This window comes from Setaria viridis, chromosome 9 (assembly GCF_005286985.2).
Source record: "Setaria viridis chromosome 9, Setaria_viridis_v4.0, whole genome shotgun sequence".
Taxonomy (NCBI): domain Eukaryota; kingdom Viridiplantae; phylum Streptophyta; class Magnoliopsida; order Poales; family Poaceae; genus Setaria; species Setaria viridis.
Window position 1 is genome coordinate 39,983,049 of NC_048271.2, and position 19,739 is coordinate 40,002,787.

A 19,739-nucleotide genomic window follows, 5' to 3' on the forward strand; every position below is an offset into this window, starting at 1 on the left:
CAACTTTTTTAAATTTGATCAAATTTATAAAGGATAATACAAATATATATCACATTAAATAAGTAAAATATCAAAAATATATTTCATATGAATCTTAATGATACTTTTTGGATGTCGCAAGTATTATTTATATGCTCTATAAACTTGGTCAAATTTTAGATAGTTTGGCTTGATCAAACTTAGAATACTTTATATTTTAGGACAGAGGGACAGAGAACAACATTAGAATTTTACGCATTATTCTATGGCACTCGGTTCCAAACCTAAAACCCTATTTTCACAGAATTAGTGGCAAAGATATAAATCTAAAGGTGCATCAAATGCATTGAATCACTGAATCAGATTCTCGAAAAAAATTACTTTTATTGCCCCTTTTTATCCGTGCTCTAATCAATATTTCTTAGAGATATTAAAGCTTTTAAGAAAAGAGTTATGATCGACTGCGCCCATTTTTGGATCAGAATACCAGAATCAGTTTCCTTTTAAAAAAAGAATAACTGAATCGGAATGAACAGTAAAAAGAACAGAAATGCCAAAACGTGACGAGAAAAATGTTTCACGAAATGCATGGGCGGGCTCGGCCCAACAAGGGCTGACCGTTAGTTACCGCCTCGGCCCCACGGCCCACGCCGACCGAACGGGGAAGAGCACGCCGTGGAATCTTCTGGCCTCGCCTGGCTGTTTGAGTCGTCTCCCTCCTCCCCCTCCTCCTCTCTCTCTCTCTCTCTCTCTGCTCAACCCCGTAGTTCAAAATTCGAATCCAGAGTTCCACAAGCTTTTCTTTAAACCGTCCGCTCCCCCAACGACCTCCCTCGTGCTCGCCTCGCCCGTTGCGCGTTCGAATTTCGAATCCCTCCTCCCCCGGCGCCCAAGGCCCTAGCCCAATTCCTCCTCCTCCTCGTCCTCGACCACCTGCCGCCATGAGCGCCGCCGCCGCGCCAGCCGCCATGGGTAGCGGCAAGGAGCTCGCGAACCCGCCCGCCGACGGGATCTCCAACCTCCGCTTCTCCAACCACAGCAACAACCTCCTCGTCTCCTCGTGGGACAAGGTGAGCCGCGGTCACCCCCCCCCCCCCCCCCCCCCTCCGCTCGTTAAACCCTAGCTCTTTGATCCGGCTGATTTGATCTGGTTCGGGCTTTGTAGACGGTGCGGCTCTACGACGCCGACGCCAACGTGCTCAAGGGGGAGTTCGTCCACCCCGGGGCCGTCCTCGACTGCTGCTTCCACGACGACTCCTCAGGGTTCAGCGCTGGAGCCGACCACACTGTGCGACGGTCAGGGTTTTTTTAATTATTATTATGTTTTCCCCATTCCTGCCTTATTTCCTCGCTTACTTTCCAACCGATTTGGGGATCGGGTTGGTGATGTGGAGAAATGCACTGCTGTTGCTAAAATTGCATGTGGTCCAACGAGAGGCTTTTGTTATAGTTCGTTGGTCAAATGACTTTTGTGGTGCAGATAATTTTGAAAGCAAAAGTATTGTTCTTGCGAGAGAAAATAAATGTGGCTATGCAGTGCATTCTTAAGCTTTTCTATAGAAAAGTTTTTAATGTTTCTTGAACATAATAAAGGAAGAGGACTGTTCATAGTCTTAAGTAAACAAAAAACTGTATATCAAGAAATGTATGTCAATTTTGTATTGCAGCATTTGTTCACATCACAGGTGTATCTTGTTTTAGATATCTTGTATTTAAGTTTGGAAATGTCTGTCCTCTCTTTTTAAATGCGGCAGCTAAGACCGACAAGCGATATGCCAATATTTACGTTTATGTTTCATGTGAATTAAATGCCCATATCTTGCAATTGAATACCACTATTTGTTGCTTGTAAATGCACTTACTCTTGCATTCTCTGGGATATTCATTTGCATAGAGATCTGATTATTGAATGCAACTAATTCCATAGTTGGCTGCTTGTGAATACACTTATATCTGCCTTCTCTTAAAATATTCATTTGTGTGGAGCTGAGTACAACTGACAAGTACCATGCCCAAATAATCTTTCAGGTTAGTATTTAGTTCAGCCAAAGAAGATGTACTGGGTCGTCATGATGGTCCAGTTCGTTGCGTGGAATACTCTTATGCTGCAGGTACTTCTGTTCCTATTGAATTGCTTTTGTATCCATGTTATGGTTTTACTTTTTCACTGCAAGGTACTTGTGCAGCCTGATGCAGTCAAACCTTATGTTTCAGTATATGAAAACAGTTGCTAACTGTTTTCATACCTGAATTAAGAAAGGACAAATGTACAATTAAAAAGCATTTAATCCTAGGCTGGTAGAGAAGGGTCTACTACATGAATTTTGTGTCAATGACTGGTTGGCTTTGTATTTGGTTTGAGGATTTTACAGATGTCCTTGTCAGTCATGTTTATCGGACCTAGTTATTGGTGTTGTTTGTTGGAACATTTGGTGATTTTAGGTTTCTGCAAATTAAGAATGCATGGTCCTCAAATAATTACAATCCCTATCAGATTATATAGTTGTCTGCTATTGTTGTATTATGATTATTGTCATGTAAGAGTAGTTGTTCCCCTGCTATCTAAGGGTTTATGCTATACTGCTCTTTTGTAGTTTCAAGAAATTTCTCGGATCATTAGACAGGCCATGGATTTCTAGCTTTACTAAGATACCAGTTGAATCCTTTGGTTTCTCTTTCACTACATATCTTTCAGTTGCTAAAATTGATTTAGCATTTTTTTTCTGGGATCTGCGTTCATATTATTTGAAACAAATTTATAAGGATATATTATATAGCCAGTGTGAAATAGAACTCTTTAAAATCTTCAATGCACTTGGGGTCCTTTCACTTACTCGATTTGTTGTATTTTTATCACTCACCACCTAATAAGTCTGAATTGAACTGTTTGTTGTATGTTTAGGACAAGTCATCACTGGCAGCTGGGATAAAACTGTTAAATGCTGGGATCCAAGAGGTGTGAGTGGACCTGAGCGTACACTTGTTGGGACATATACCCAACCAGAACGTGTATATTCTCTGTCATTAGTAGGAAATAGGTTGGTTGTTGCAACGGCAGGAAGGCATGTCAATATCTATGATTTGCGCAATATGTCTCAACCTGAGCAAAAGAGAGACTCATCTTTGAAATATCAAACACGATGCGTTCGATGTTTCCCCAACGGAACAGGTAACAGCTTTCATTCTTGATTAGGTTGCTAATCGTCAATATTTCTTCATTTTTTTAATTATACCTACTGTACATATAGTAGAGAAATGGTAAATATGCGAATTTATATTCATGGCTTGGCTTTATAGTTGTTCGAGCTCTTCTATTTGTGCATTTTATCTGGGATAAAAATTATGGGCACCTCTAGACTCCGTAAAAGCAATTCAATTTTTATCTGCAAGTTTGACTCGAGGATTATGAGGAGTCTCCTCCTAATGTAATATTGATTTTCTATGAATGTTTAACTTGTTAGTCAAATATTCCAAACCTTGACAACACATGTCACTGTCCTTTAATTTGTTACATACCATGGATATAAGGAAACCTATTAAAAGTGGAGTATTAACATATCTTTCTGTAATTTTTATGGTATGGTTTTTATCACACGTTAAGCAGGACTACTATAATTCGCATCTGCTCATTTAACTTCTGTGAATACAGTTTCCTGGGGCTGTCTCTGTCTGGCACTTTCAAATTCAAGTTGCAGCATAAGATCTTTATTTTTATTTTCTAGTTAATGTTTATTATTTAGTTCATCATGGTCTGTCCACTAAATCAGTAGCAGGATGGAAGTAATAACCCAGAATGACTATGTCAATCTCGGTACCATGCTGTGAGAGTTTATTCTTGTATTATATATCTGAATATTATTCCATTGCATTGATCTACTGCAGTTAAACTATGATCACTTATTTAAATTCTATTAAAATTTTAACCAATGCCCGTATAATAAATTTCTATATTGATTGTTTCATTTACTATCTGTATTTGACCTTTTCAAAGTGAAAACATAAGGCATAACATCCCTTAGTTTTATCAATATTGGAAAGTGAGGTAAGCTACAGATCATCGCACGTCCCCACAGCAAAATGCTGATGCAGTTAGGCATTTAGCCCTCTTTGTGTTTAGTTATTACTTGAACATGTGTATTATATAATGGGTACAAGCGCATGTTTGATTTAGGTGGTACACGCATTATACAAGGCAAAGAGGGCTCTAAGCATTATTATTTAGCTATACGTTTGTTTCCAGGAAAACGAAACATAGCTATGCATGGTAAAATGTGGTTACTGTGTCTGATGTAGTTGGTACTCCTGTTTGGAGTAAGCAGGTTGAATCTGAAAACACACTTGTGCTCTAGATATTTATATTGCCAATGTAATTCACAATAGAGTGCTTGTCACATAAATTGGAACAAAAATATTTCCCTATATGTAGATGGTTACATAGAGTACAAGTTTTTATGAACTTATAAAAGCCATGCGCTTGACACTCTTGGCAAATATTCCTCGCCTCCTTGGGGACTGGGTGGCGAATTTAAAGTCATGTTTACAGGAAATATGCTGATTCAACTACAGTTTAATTGCTTTTGGCTTATCCGCAGTGGTCCAATTACTAGTACGGACTACTGGTCAGGATGCAGTTTCATTATTATAGGCTAGCTGGCATAGTGGATCGGTTGTCATGCTGCTAGTGGTTATGATGTTCAAGCCGCCTTGATTTGGAGCGCTTGTCCAATATTTGTGTATTTGCTTTTCAAACCCTTCTATGTTGTTGTATGCTGATCTCAGTCTTGTCTGTCTTGCTTCAGGATATGCTCTAAGTTCTGTAGAAGGGCGAGTTTCTATGGAGTTCTTTGATCTATCTGAGTCTGCGCAATCTAAAAAGTATGTATTTTGCATCTTAACTTCAAAAGATCGTCTCATGTTTTGTATTTATTTCTTATGACTTGAAAAAAAACTCAACCGGCGAGGGAAATTCTTATGACCTGAATGGTTCAATATTTGTTTCTTGTAGCATCAATTGAAACAATGGAGTGAAATTTCATATGCAAACATGCCTTCCACTGTTTTCGTACACCAACCCTTTCCCCTTTTGTTTCTTCCTCGAATCTAACATATTTTGTGTAGAAGCATGCCTACACCTTAGTTGGAAATTTGTTTCTTTCATTTAAAAAAGAATCAAGGCAATCTAGGTAGTGTCGTGTCAACATTTTGTTATACACATTTAACTCAAGAGTTGTTAGAAGAATGAAAACACAATTCCCTGCGAGCAGTAACCTTTTTTATTTATTTTTTTCCTGTTATTTAAGTTTGTAGAAGACTTATTTTTCATCTCCCAAAAGAGATGATCAGATGTCTAGGTTTGGGTTGGTTCTGCTAAATTAGGTGAGCTTTATGATTGCCCCTTGTTATGCATTAGATATATCCCAAGTACAAAGTACCAATTTTGTGCGTCTTAACGTGCTGCTATGGAGGTACTGTGTTCTTACCTTATTCTGGTAATCTAGACTTAACATTTGTGCATGTGTAATTCTTCTCTTAGTATTTGTCTGATTTTTTTGCTATGTTTTATGCAGGTATGCTTTCAAGTGTCACCGGAAATCTGAGGCTGGGAGGGACACTGTTTATCCTGTTAATGCAATTGCCTTCCATCCGATGTAAAGCCTTGGTGTTCACTTTTCTTGGCAGTTTGATATCTCATGTTATTATTAGTTCTCATTTTCTTGTCCTTGTGCAGATATGGAACATTTGCCACTGGAGGTTGTGATGGATTTGTGAATGTGTGGGATGGCATTAACAAGAAAAGACTATATCAGGTAAATCAAGCGATAGTTTTGCTTCGTTGGGAAACTACTGTCTGAAATGTTTCTTGTATTCATGATTTCATTACTTTTGATTGCAGTACTCAAAGTACACTTCAAGCATCGCTGCTCTTTCATTCAGTAAGGATGGCCATCTGCTTGCTGTGGCGTCCAGCTACACTTACGAAGAGGGAGAAAAATCGTAATACTGCATTACTTTGCTTGAGAAATCTCTGCTTTCATAAATTAAGTTTTTCTATTTATTTACCAGTGTTTTTATGCTTTTCAGGCATGAGCCTGATGCAATATTTATCAGGACAGTGAATGAAGTCGAGGTAAAACCAAAGCCCAAGGTATTGGCCGCTCCCCAGTAGTATATTGTAATCAGTTGGTGACAGTATCAGTCAGATGGTTAGATGATCCTCCCCTTGATGTCAATTACATTAGTTGACGCTGAGCTTGACTACGTTGAGGTGAAATGTATCTTGATCCATCTACTACTGAATTGTGTCCGTGGAAACGTTTCATGTTCCAGCTGATTGTATATTTCGTAGATTATGTTTTAGTTTATTTTGATTCTTTGTTGACTTATTTGTGTCTTAATTTAGTTAGTTTGGAACTCTGGATGAAAGAACAGTCCTGGCATCTGTCACTGTAGCGTTAAGTGCGACTCTGTATGCTCCGAATTGAGTATTTGATGACTGCTGATTCTGTCGTAACGATGCCCGCTTGGTGCAAGCAAATGGCTAGTTAGGCTCACTAGGGTATGCTTAATTTCATACTCCATTTATTTTTACCCGGTATATTAGGTTTTGAAGAAGTCAAGCTTCATAGATTTTAGCCATTGGAAATTGTACCGATCTCTTATGTGCCATCGAAAATTTAGCTATCCCTTCAATGCCATTGAATTTTAATCCAGTTAAACTCCACCGTTATCGGTGCAGCTCAACCATTGACGCGGAGCTCACCGACAGCTCGGAGTTTAGGTGGCCGCGACGACGGCGTAGTGGCCCGCGCGAGAAAAGTGAAGCAGGCCCGTCCGCCCGTCCCAGCAGCACACCGCTCCGGCCATCCGCGCCAGCGGGACGAGAGGTCGAGAGTGCGGTCTAGAGCGGCGGATGCGGCGGCCGCGCGAACCACCCGAGCGGAGACGGCCCCGGTGTGGAAAGCCGTAGCAATGCAGAGGGGTGCAGCAACGAAAATGGCGGCACCGCTGCGACTGGGGAGTGAAGACCAGTAGACCACGGGACAAAAGACGCGGCGGCGAGGGCCACGGCAACCGGCTGCGGCAGGCGCCTGCACGGGGGACGCGCACGCTGCAGGCCAGCACCAGCTGGTGCGAAAAGTTGATTAAGTGCAGAAAAACATTTGAAAAATTGATCAAGTGTATAAAAAGTTGCCCAATCAACGCAGCAATTGCAACGATAAGATTTCGTTTTGCAGGGATTCGAAATTTCGTTTTCCCCGGTGATTCATGGACGCCGGTGAGAGGCAGCATGTCGTGGATGCCGAGTCCTGAGCGCGTCGGGCATCGCAGGCCGTCCACACGCTGCCTTCGTCCTTGCCCCGGGCCAGCGCGAGCCGCGAGGCGACGATGTCGTCGCCCACCGCGATCCTGCGCGCTCGCGGAAGAGGACGGGATGCCGACTCGGCGACAAGGAGAAGGGGTGCCACGGCTCGGTCAACGGTGAAAAGGGTGTCCTGCTTGCGTTGCTTACTTGCTTGCCGATTAGCCTCCATGGATTGCTTGCTCGGTGGAGGGGGTTGCGTGAAAGAAGAACAAGCGGTGCTGTTGCTCTACTTTTTTGCTCAGGGGAGAAATGGACCAGGGATGAGAGAGGAAGGGAGATTGGTGGCACCATCCAGAGAAGAGAGGGGATTACAAAATAAATCCAATGGTATTAAAGGAATGGTTGAATTTTCAATGGCACATAAGGGATGTGTATAATTTTCAATGACATACAAGAAATTTACTCCACAATTATTGGCGGAACTCTCCCCGCATGATGAGATGATTCCTCCGGCCTGCCTCAACTTGCACCGGGAGGCCCCCCTCGAGGAATATATGGCTGTCCCCTCGCCGATCTACCCATCATCCGCCGGTGCTCGCGCGCGCGGTGCCCATTCGCCCCCTCTCGCAACGGAAAGTGCCCAGAGGCATCCAATGATCCAATCCAAAGCTAGCCTGCGGCACCCCATTTCGATGCTCCGCGCAAGCGATGCGCTCGCTGAACTTGTTTGTTAGGCTACGACCGAGCTATAAGCCGTGAGAGAAACGGTCTCGATCCAAAACGAGCTGCTCGATGCCGTCGCAATGATGCCTAATTCGATTATCTTATCGACCTAGCGTAATTCGGATATTGACTCCACGTACCAAATTCGTGTAGTATGGTTTACTTTTACAGTTTTACTCCCCCCCTGTTGTACGACATACTGAAAGCATGCAGACAAGCCCACTGTGTTTCCAGACTTGGAGTTGGAGTAACACAGGTTATTTTTGGCCAAGGGTCGCTATTTGCTTTTGCTCTCATACAAAAGTCTCTGATGGATGGACGCAAATAATGGAACTTTTCAGGTCCACGCCAGCATATGGTGGCCTAGCTATGTAGTATATGGCTCACAAAACCTACATAGAAAATGATGTGCATAGGATTTTCCCTAGATTTGACCCACTTTCTTGGGGGAAAAGAAAGAAGCCCCGATCCTCCCTAGTATTAGGGGGTGTTTGGATACCCCGTGCTAAAATTTAGCACCTGTCACATCGAATGTTTGGATACTAATTAGGAGTATTAAACATAGACTAATTACAAAATTAATTACACAGATGGAGTCTAATTCGCGAGACGAATCTATTAAGTCTAATTGGTCCATGATTTGACAATGTGGTGCTACAGTAACCATTTGCTAATTATGGATTAATTAGGCTTAATAGATTCGTCTCGCGAATTAGCACGGGGTTCTGCAATTAGTTTTGTAATTAACTCATATTTAGTCCTTCTAATTAGCATCCGAACATCCGATGTGACACTGCTAAAGTTTAGCACCTAGTATCCAAACACCCCCTTAGCCGGACGAGCTTAGGCTTTAATCGTTGAAAAATCTCCATCCAGAATAAAACCAAGAGAATAATGAAGCGAGTTGATAATTAATGAAGTGTAGCTCCAAAACTCAATAATGAAGCTTTTTAGGCTTTCACCAAAGTAAAATGATCTAACCACACCATCCAAAACTTGCCGTACATATGGTGATGTTGCTCCAAAGTTTATAATAGGTATAGCTCTTCCACATATCGCTGCTTCCACTCAAAACGAATTCAAATAAAGCTCATCCAGCACTTTAACTTTTCTATTTGTCTAATTTTGACCCTCAACTCTAATACCATCTAAATCAAGCACATGAACCCCAAAGCTTGTTATTCAATGGTTTTCATGTGACATGGCAGTAGTTTTACCTCTAAGTTGACGGGAGGGTTTTTTTTTTTTTGCCATCTTGGCCATAAGAAGAGAGATAGTGAAAGTTGGGCCTCGAGCATGTCATAGACTAGATGGGGAAAAACAAGAGGAAAATTCGGCGCCACATCACTCGAAACACACACAGAGGAAGGGTTGAAGGATCAAAATTAAACAATATTGAAAGTTGAGGCACCCCAGTATTAAAGTTCATGGCCAAAATTAGACATATAGAAAAGTCAAGGGACAAGAAACGGATTTATTCGTATCCTAAATGCTCGTAAGGATGGATTAATCTAATCGAGATAAAGATTTGCCGGCCGGACGCTGCTAAACGTCAGTGCGCGCACCGCACCACCAATTGAGAAGATCGCCGTCACATCCGCGGCGGCTGGTTGCCTCCAGGCGGAACGCAGCATCGTACCAGGAACAGAGAGCCAGGGGTCCAGAGGCGCAAACTGCAGCGCACAGGGAGATATGCGGCGAAAAAGGAGGGGCGGGATGCCTTTGCAAGTTGCGGCTGTGGCTCAAAATATTCCCAAAGGCCAAAAGCTGCGGGCCTTAAAAATTCTCGGAAAATCGATCGGGTCGGGCGGGGGAGGGTTTACGTGAAGATACAACCACCGCCGTGGGGGCCAAGACCCAAGAGGGCGTAGATTTGTGGCTGGGGACGTGTAAAAGAAAGCCACAAAAGTTGGAGGAGGCTTCGCTTTGGGTACCTGCTAGAATCTACATGCAATGCATCCGGGAGCCGGGCTGAGACTATTTGTTGGGCTTGCTTGATTGGTCCAACTTCCCTTTGAGCTTGTGGGTGGGGCACATCATTTCATCTGTATGGAGCTTTGGAAGAACAAAAGCTGCAGACTTTGGGCTGTTTGCGGCATAACTTGAATCCACGTTACTGTTTAAGCTTAAAAAAAGGTACAAGTTCATGATCTCTTTTTAGGAAAGCATGGAAAAACAAACTATGCAACAATGGAAGTGCAGTTATGTTACTATTTCCTTCACTATCCTGTTCAGGCTCACGCAATTATATCCAGCAAGTGCAGCTTGTTGTGATGGCCAATCCCCGCGGCTTGGATTCTAGTCGCCGAGCTAATTCTCGATAACACTGAGCCAGACCAAGCACAGCTTGTTTGGATAGCAGGGCGTGCTAGTAAAAACGAAAACAGAGACGGTGCGTGCGTGCAAGCAGCTAAGGAGGCACGTCCAATTTTCCCTTTAGATAGTGCCGCAGGAATGATAATTACCATGCGGGCAGATAAGATCGCACCACACGTTACAGCTTTCCATTCGCAACAAAGAGGAAGAAGCAAAGGTTCCAGCTCGTTGACATGTGTCGAGCGCTACTAGGACAGCCGTGCCATCTCCTGGGATGATGATAAACAACAACGGTAGTAGTAAAGTAAAGATGGTGCGAAATTTCCTAAACACCGGAAGCGGAGCGCGTCGCCGTCGGGCTGGGGGGCAGAAGCGGCAAACCGCACCAACCAGGCCACCACCACCACCCCAGGGGGATCGGATCCGACGGCCCGCGGGGTGCCCGACCGGCCGCGGAGACACGGAGCCGCCCCCGCGCACCCCAGGACCTTGGAACTTCCTCGCCCGGCACACACCCTCACCTCCCGGTCACCGCACCACACGTCTGACCCTGGTCCAAGCCTGGTTACCTAACCAACCATGGTTCCTTCCCTCCTGCGTCCAGGGCTCCGCGCTGCAGCTATATATCTCCCTCCCCGGCTGCGGGCCGGCCGTTCTCTTCGTTCCGGTCTTGCAGTAGGCTTTAGCTATCTCTGTAGACTGTAGGGGCAGTTGTTGTATGAGCTGGTAGCCTGCTTGGGTTGTAGGAGGTGGGCATGAGCTGCAACGGGTGCCGGGTGCTGCGCAAGGGCTGCAGCGAGGGCTGCGTGCTGCGCCCCTGCCTCCAGTGGATCGACGCCGCCGACGCGCAGGGCCACGCCACCGTCTTCGTCGCCAAGTTCTTCGGCCGCGCGGGGCTCCTCTCCTTCATCTCCGCCGTCCCCGACGCGCAGCGGCCTGGTATGCATCAGCTACCTTCGCTTCCTACCTGCATATGCCTGCCTGTTCATGATATGCAAAGCTGATCATCCCTGTGACCCTCGCAGCGCTGTTCCAGTCGCTGCTGTACGAGGCGGCGGGGCGTACCATCAACCCGGTCCACGGCGCGGTGGGGCTGCTGGGGACGGGGAACTGGCACCTCTGCCAGGCCGCCGTCGACACCGTGCTGCGTGGCGGCGCCATCGGCCCGCTGCCGGAGCTCGGCAGGGGCACCGCCGGGAGCGGCGACCTCTACGGCCCGGCCTGCGCAGCCAAGCGCGCCGGCGGATGGTCCACCTTCTCCACGGCGAAGCGGGTGCGGAAGGCCGCCAACGACGCGCCGCCCGCCGCGGAGGCGCCCTGCGACCTCGGGCTGTGCCTGAGCCCCGGGTCCCCGCCGGCGCCGGGGGAGCGGAGGGCCCCGCTCCTGCGGCCGGGCACGCCGTCCATGAGCTCGGACGAGTCCGTGACCACCACCACGACCGGCGGCGACAGGGAGCCGGTGCTGCTCAACCTTTTTCCCTAAGCCTGACGAGGCCGCAGCTAATCCTAATCCACGCGTGCGCGCGTGCGTGGGTTCCCTGACCACCGTGTGCTACCAGGACGGACGATCCCGGCGGCGAAGTACTTAGTTCTTTTCTCTTGTCGCCGGCGGCGAGGCCATTTTTCCTTCGTTTCTGCGCGGCCTTTGATTTTTTTTCTTTTGAAAATTAGCACGGCCTTTGATTTTGTTGTGTAGTAGAAAAAGAAGATAGAGGCCCGGCCTGGACGCCCCGTTTGCGTGGGCGAGATGAGAGCGCCGGTGGCCACCCCACCCGAGTAACAATTTTCCCTTTTCTTTTTCCTTATTAAGAACAAATATATTATATAAATAAATAGCACTACTAAGCTGAGCTCCATTTTCTGTGCTCTCCAACTTGTCCAAGCTCTGCATGATTTGATAATTGCGATTCCTATTGCGATTGACCTGATAATTGGTGATCGATGGATCACGTTACGCGAGGCCCCTCTCGCCAGCCAACGCTGACGTGCTGTGCACCGAACGGATCGCGACGCCGTGACGACCACTGCCCGTGTCTCGGATGCGTTTGCGCCAAGGCTTTGGAGGAAGCAGGGCACCGCGTCTTGGGGGTACGGAGTTGACGAGGGATCAACGCAGCGCGGCGGGGCGCGGGCGCGCGCTGACGAGGAGAGAGAAAGGAGGAGATGCGGAGCAGTGGCCAGTGGCCGACACGGATGCCCCAAAGTCCATCCGGGTTTTGTACCGCACGTACAGAGACAAAAGCGGGCACGTCCCACGAAGCACCAGCATCTCCGCGAGATCGCTGGCGTGCCCGCGTCGGAGAGAACGGGGTTCGGATTATATTTCTGTAAACTTTTGACGCTTCAGCCCTCACGCAAGTAGCTGCTCTGCCTTGCAAGATACTCTCCCCGACTCCCGTGTCGCTCGATCGGGCGGCTCGGGAGGCGACACCCTCACCGCCAAAACACCCCCGCCAGATCCATCGTGCGGCCGCCGGCGTCAAGTAGCGTCGCGCGCGTGCTACTCTCTCCCTTCCTTCGCTCTTCCTTTCTTCTTTCTCTTTTCTTGGTCTTGCCTAACAGAGGTTGCCGGCGGCCGTGCATGGAGGTTTGCCAGAGCTCTGCACGGGGACCGCCAGATCCATGTTCGGGCAGGTCGGATCCGCTCGTCTCGAGTGTGGATCAGCGAGTTCCGACGCGCGAGTGCACCTGTTGGGGCCGACGGCGGAGCCTCCATCTGCAGGCGGCGCCCCGCGGGTGGATCCGTCCGGCTGTGGTCCATGGCGGCTCTCGGCGGACGTTGCTCGGCTCCATGGAGGCGGCGGCGGCCGGCAAGGGCGCATGGGGGCCCGAGGTGGACCGGCTATGGTAGTAGCCAGCGGCGTTGGGTGGTCGTTAGTGTCCAGATTCTCATGCGAAAGCCATGACCGGTCTTGACCGGTGCCGGCGGCGATGGTGCCATGATGCATCCTTCTCCTTGACGAAGGCGTTGCGGCGAGAATATCGACCTCCAGGAACCTTTTTCCAGTAAAAACCAAAGGACCCGACTCGCATGGTCAGGCGGCGGTGATGTCTTGGCGTTGCTTCCCTCTTAAGGTTTCCAAGTACTTGGATGGCGGTACCGTATCAAATGGTGGTGCACGGGTTGTTTCAGTACACTTGTTTAGGTTGCTAGAGTGTGCCAAGCAAGATGATCCTATAGATGTGAGGGGATAGTTGCTGGCTTGCTGCACAAGACCCAATGGACCCAATGCAAAGGTGAAGGGAGCCTGTTTGGATACGAGGTGCTAAACTTTAACAGTGTCACATCAGATGTTCGGATACTAATTAGGAGGACTAAACATGAGCTAATTATAAAATTAATTGCAGAACCCTGTGCTAATTCGTGAGATGAATCTATTAAGTCTAATTAATCCATCATTAGCAAATGGTTACTGTAGCACCACATTGTCAAATCATGGACTAATTAGGCTTAATAGATTCGTCTCGCGAATTATACTCCATCTGTGCAATTAGTTTTTTAATTAGCCTATGTTTAATACTCCTAATTAGCATCCAAACATCTGATGTGACAGGTGTTAAACTTGGTGTTTCCAAACACCCCTGAAATTTGAAGCGCAGTCTTTCAAACTTTCTTTCCTAGTCTCTTCTTTTCTTCTTTTCTTTGTTTGGTGTGGAGTCTAAGTAGTCATGTATCTTCTGACTGCGTAGTCGAATTTGTTTGTTTGTGCTCAAAACTGGATAATTTCTTAATTAAAAAATACTCCATCCGTTCTAAATTAGTGTTCGTTTTGATTTTTCTTTTTTAGAAGTGGAGCATATAACATTCTAACGAGCAAACTCGTTTTGATTGGCTTGGCATACAGTACATTACAAGATTTAATGTTTCGGGACCCATCTCATCAACCTCGCGGTCGTGGCTGTTGCGCGGCCACTCCTCGCCTATTTCCTTAGGCTAACGAGCAGCTAATCCTATTTCCGCAAGCGACCGAGCAAACCCTATGGTAGTTACCCCGGAAATCCAAAGGTGAAGAGCGCAGCGTACTGAACTGGGCACCAACTCCACTATTCTGGAGTAGCTGGTGCTCGATATTTCCGCGCACTCAAAACACATTCCGCAAGTTGCAGGACGGCGCCGCGGCACGCAGCAGGCGGGGCGGGCCCCGCCCGTCCCGTGGCGCAAAAGGCTCGCACGGCCGGACAAAGCGCCCGGAGCCGCACGCCCGCACAGGCGCACCGCAACTTGCGCCCCCTCCCGCACAGGCGCACCGCAACTTGTGCGCGTCGGTGAAAGCAGCAGCAGCTGCCGCAGGTTTCATCGCCGTTTCGGCAAACGGATGGGCCGAGCCAGTAGTGTGGAGAGACCGATCCGAGAGAGGATGGAGGAAGTTTCGTCGCGTCCCACCGCAGCCCGGAAGGTGGGGCCCTCCGCCGCGGCCAAGGGATGGGCGGCGTCTTCATCCTTGTCGCGCCGCTCGGCCGCTTCCCGTGGTTGGGTAGGACTCCTGCGCGAAACAAGTGGACGGCCACTCAATTCATCTACGGCTGACTCGGCGTCTACTCGTTCTCTCGTGGATACTACTACCGCCCATCGTTCACGTATGTATACACCACCAACGCTACTACGCAAGACGACGACCCCTTTTCCATGACAAATTGCCACGTGTTGCCCCTTCGTTGGCCAGTTTTCAGCTGGGACCCTTTTGATTTATTTAGATTAAGCAGCAGAGTGACAAAGACAGGCTGAATCCCAATCTTTGGTAAAAAAGAGGCCTATAAATCAATCGTCACAATTTTTATTGAAGACAACGAGCACAAGGCGTTGAGTCGTGGTGGGTAAGCTCCCCCATTGAGTCAGATCAATGGTGCTAAGGAGGCGGTTCTCAATTCAAAATAGATTCATAAAGATTTACACATGCATATAAATTATTATCCTTCCTAAGTGTAGCAAAACTATAGGTTGGATTTTTTTTTCAATTAGACCTTTTGGGTATTGCATATTTTAGTCTGTGGTGGAACGATAGTAACACCAGTGGCGGAGGATAGTAGAGGCCAAAGGGGGGCCATGGCTCCCCTAAGTATGGAAATTTATATAAAGTAACAGTGCTTAATTAGTCTAAAATATTGTAATATCTTTTGACTACAATTGTTGCCCCCCTCAAATGCAACTCAAGCTCTGCCTGTGGGTAACATATATATGGTACCAACCCAATAAGATGATCCACGCACACCGACACCATAGAGACAACCAAGAATGAAAGGGAGTTGGGGAGAGTATACCTTTTAATTCACCGAGTTTTATGATACAAAGAGCAACTCAGCTCCAACTTATTTCCAATTTTTGAACACCAAAGTGAAAAAAGGGTCATCTCCGCAACTTCACCTGTTGTTCGACCGATGCTATTGCATCAACTACCCCAAGGCTAATTGAACTGTAGCAAGTGCACAGTCTATGCAAGGTTACACTTGTGAATCAACCAAACTAGGGATTTATGCATTCCATTTTTAGCTTTGTTGCCTTTGTCCTCCAAGACCTTGATGAGCTCCAAAAAGATTATTAGCACTATCTTTCATTAGCTAGCTCCCGTGACTTCCCATCAGCGATGTTGAAAAGGTTTCCATCCACGGCCTAAAAGCTTTGGTGATCTTAGCAATGTAATAACCTAGCTCCTCTTAGAATTTGGCTAGTTTCCGCTCCTTAGGGGCGGATCCAAAGTGGAGGCTAGGAGGCTGGAGCCCCACTACCCCTTGAATCCTATGGTCCTAAAGTTCCCAATAAATTTTTTAGACATGGATGAAGAGAAAGAAGAAGAAAAGGAGGATGAAGAAGGAGAAGGGAAGCCCCCTATATTTAAAGCCGGATCCATCCACACTGCCACCCCTTACATGTTATTTTTCATCACGCAAGCAGTAGTTCATTTTTCCATCTCGCAAAGTAGATTTTGCTCCATTTGGCCTGACGAAGACATAACAAGCACTACATTTTACCACTTAGTAAACGCCAAAATACAATGCTAATTTTGCCTCTTATTTTCCGTCCTAGCTTTGCCACTACAATCGGATGACGCAAAGATGTAAACCGTAGCGCCCATGTGTTGTACAAATACGTTGGCGACTTGGCGTCCGCCGGAAGACCAGCCGGGCATTCCAGCGCCGGATGCTAGTGGCCTGGGCGCGTGGCTCCAATCTACGGAGTAGCAGAGCAGGCACAGCAGCATGTGGTCTCCTTAAACGTCTGACGCGCCCTCATCAGCTATTCAGGTCCCCCGAAACGCCGTACTCCCCCGTGCCGCCGTGCGGGACTGATCCCCGACAAGGGCAGGCCGGGGCGACCTGGCGGTTCACGTGCCCCGGCCTGCCGCGGCCGCCGCGCCGCGCCGGCCGCATCGTTCGTTTCGGCGCCGAAGTTGCTGACCCCGCTCGCGACGGGTCCGGTCCGCGCCCCGAGGCGGGGACGACGCGGCCGCTGTCGCCGTACGGCCGTGGCCAGCGACGTGGTCTCGTCTGATTCGGCCCCCGGACGCTGGAGGCCCCCTGTCCCTGCCTCCCTGGTCAGATGCATGCACCTGAGGCTCCTGGCCCTCCCTGTCCGCCCGTCACGTTTTCACGTGGGCGCGGGAATCGCCCGGCTCGCCGCAGCCCGCAGCGGTTGGTGTGGTGGGGCGCCTGGCGCTTGCTTTGCCTCTCCCCTCTCCCATGGGGCGCGTCGTGCAAGCGTCGGCGTCTGGGGCCATGTGCCGGCACGTGAAGAGGGTGCCGGCACGGCGTGGGTATTCTAGGACTAGCAGAGCTAAACAGCTGTATGTTTGGATATATCCTACCTGCAGTTCGTAGGTTGGTGCTGGTGCAAGTATATCATTTGGTTTTATCCACGTAGCTAGTTTGAAATTTAATAAACATTACGATCGTGCCCGTACGTTACTACGGGTAAAATAAATTTCGTCTATAAGCAATGTGCCGCCACGTGAAGAGGGTGCCGGCATGGCGTGGGTATTCTACGACTAGCAGAGCTAAACGTTGTATGTTTGGATAGATCCTACGTGCAGTTCCTAGGTTGTTGGTGTTGTTGTAGGTATATCATTTGGTTTTGTCCACGTAGCTGGTTTGAAATTTGATAAACATTATGATCTTGCTCGTGCGTTGCTGCGGGCAAAACAAATTTCGTCTATAAGCATCAAACATTATCATGTGAAATATTTACTTCTACAAACTCAAAACACATGCGAAATACCCCCAACGTGAAACAAAAAATGACTTTGTAATGAGTAATAACATAAGCATAAGTATGCTTGGATGCTCTTTATCTCAACATGTGACCAATTCCCAAATAATATATGGTATTTAATCACCTTTACATCGTATTCGTTTCTAGCGAGCTCTAACGGCGACTTGAACAACCTCCAACATTGGATTCAGGAGGACAATAATCATGTGGAACAAGTACGAACACAGGTCACCCAAAGGCCACCCCCATCTATCCTATTTTTTTGCCTGTGATGCGCCAAAGATAATGTTTCACAATGCCCGGTGGTCTTGTCCTCCAGGCATTCGCTTTGTGCGCCAAAAGATTGATGAAGAAGTTGCGCCGCATCGTAATAGCATCTTGTACGTAAGATGAGTGCTTACTTCAAGTTTAGCTCTCGTGTGATGGGATTTATCATATATTGTAAAATCACAAAGGAGCGTACAACAAAGTATATTTACTCACTGTATTGATGTGCATGTTTTGAGGACTATCCCACCATGCCATGTACTGTAGAATAAGCCATCCATCGGAAAATCTGTGGTACGATAAATCGTCAGCTATATAAATATACAAACATATATATTTTAAGAAATAAAAGGACATTGACACTGTAAAATGCCACACATGCCAGTGTGTCAGAGCTAGTTGCCTATCAGGGTCTTGCGAAATCCCTTTTGCGCGTTCAAATTCCCATTTGTGAACATCCTCCCATGAATCAGGTTTAAGCTGTCTAAATGCGGCCTGAAATTTTAGGCGAAACCCTACAACCTGTATTGCATTAATGTTTATATGGCACATCTATGGCATAATTTGGAATGGGTTTAGTGTCAATCACAATAAGTTTCTTCCGCTTAATGTCGAGTACATAAAGCAGGTAGGTATCGAATGAAAAATAACAACATGAAAAGGACTTACATATCTGCAACCTAGTATGTCATATTTTAGTATTTCCCATCCACCAATCACATCACCCAACTCTTTACCACTGCGATGTGTACGATATTTTTCATGGCGTGTTAACTCCAACATTTTCTGAAGCGGAATGATATATAGCCATGATCAGTACCACTTATCAATTTTATATGTATAATAAATATAAATAGAAAATAAATGTAGTATATTCCATAGTATGATTGTAATTATAAACAACTAACTTACACGGAATCGTAGATCCACGTGATGCTTTGCAATCTTGTTGTTGTACCTTATCACCCCTTTAGTGTCTTGGTATGCAAGAAACAGAACACCTAAGTTGAAAAATGGTTCGGGCATGAGTGAACCTCATTTCAACAACACCTTGAGATCACCGAGTTTATACACACTCTTATACGGCAAATCACTTCTTACCCAAACCATATTGCAAAATAATAGATAGGGATGATGCATAAGAAATCATAATAAACCGTAATACTATTAGCGGTAAAGAAATAGTATTTTCTGCGAAAGTTGAATTGCGCTTGAGACATAGAAGATGTATTGACAAATAAGCAAAGTGAATTTCTTTTTACCCACTCCAAATACATTAGATGCAGTGAAAGGATGGGAGTTGCGAGCGTCCGTTTGGGTGTCCCCTTTAGTAGTAGAATAGCAGAATAAATGTAGGTTACTTTAGATATCATAATAATATAATATATGAATACTAAGGTGGCCAAGGGATGTGAGTTAATTACCATTATCTATGACACACGAATTTTGAGTCGGCTAGCTCGTATAATTGAAGTTTTCACCTGCAGGCCGTTTGGTATTTCTAACAATGGCTGCTTCAAACATTTGATTACGCTGGATTAGGCGTGAATTCCTAATTGCAGGAGTCATAGGCTTGCTATGGATGGTGTAGTTTGGGATCAGCTTGGGGAGGGGGTAACGACTCTAGGGGATTGCTCCACAGCTGATTGGATGTAAATAGGCCTGCCGTTTACAAGGGGGATTTCCAACTCGGCCGATATTCTTAACGGCGAGGGGAACCAGCTCTGGGTTAAAGTGAGGGCTTGGCATAGGATAGAGTCGGGATGCAAATTGCTCGCCCATCATTCTTTGACCCTCTTCCTATAGTCTATCTTGGACTGTCTTGTTTTCTCCTTCTTCTCTTATGGCGTCATAAATAATCTCTTTGCAGCATATGAATCACGCCGCCTCTTATTTATTATAGCCCTCTGCCCTATCCCTTCTACGCCTACGCTCATTAGGCGAGAG

At 46.6% G+C, this 19,739-nt stretch overlaps 2 protein-coding genes across 2 annotated transcripts; both read left to right on the plus strand.

Annotated features, from left to right (window-relative positions):
• The first annotated feature begins 671 nt into the window (after positions 1–671).
• Positions 672–6,490, plus strand: LOC117839282 (mitotic checkpoint protein BUB3.1). The gene is made up of 9 exons (XM_034719591.2): positions 672–1,049; positions 1,145–1,275; positions 2,008–2,090; positions 2,882–3,148; positions 4,779–4,854; positions 5,547–5,627; positions 5,708–5,786; positions 5,873–5,973; positions 6,061–6,490. Exons 1-9 carry the CDS (start codon positions 921–923, stop codon positions 6,143–6,145), a joined length of 1,032 nt encoding a protein of 343 aa, XP_034575482.1. The 5' UTR covers positions 672–920; the 3' UTR covers positions 6,146–6,490.
• Positions 6,491–10,965: 4,475 nt separating this feature from the next.
• Positions 10,966–12,177, plus strand: LOC117835373 (LOB domain-containing protein 37). Its single transcript, XM_034714735.2, has 2 exons — positions 10,966–11,260; positions 11,347–12,177. Exons 1-2 carry the CDS (start codon positions 11,077–11,079, stop codon positions 11,802–11,804), a joined length of 642 nt encoding a protein of 213 aa, XP_034570626.1. The 5' UTR covers positions 10,966–11,076; the 3' UTR covers positions 11,805–12,177.
• Positions 12,178–19,739: the final 7,562 nt, after the last annotated feature.

What these genes read in the sequence shown, in the direction of transcription:
- LOC117835373 (XM_034714735.2), top strand. Translation starts at nt 11,077, where the DNA reads ATGAGCTGCAACGGGTGCCGGGTGCTGCGCAAGGGCTGCAGCGAGGGC. An exon ending in CCCCGACGCGCAGCGGCCTG is followed by an intron (nt 11,261 to 11,346) that starts GTATGCATCAGC and finishes TGACCCTCGCAG; the next exon opens with CGCTGTTCCAGTCGCTGCTG.
- LOC117839282 (XM_034719591.2), top strand. Translation starts at nt 921, where the DNA reads ATGAGCGCCGCCGCCGCGCCAGCCGCCATGGGTAGCGGCAAGGAGCTC. An exon ending in TCGTCTCCTCGTGGGACAAG is followed by an intron (nt 1,050 to 1,144) that starts GTGAGCCGCGGT and finishes CGGGCTTTGTAG; the next exon opens with ACGGTGCGGCTCTACGACGC. An exon ending in GAGTCTGCGCAATCTAAAAA is followed by an intron (nt 4,855 to 5,546) that starts GTATGTATTTTG and finishes TGTTTTATGCAG; the next exon opens with GTATGCTTTCAAGTGTCACC.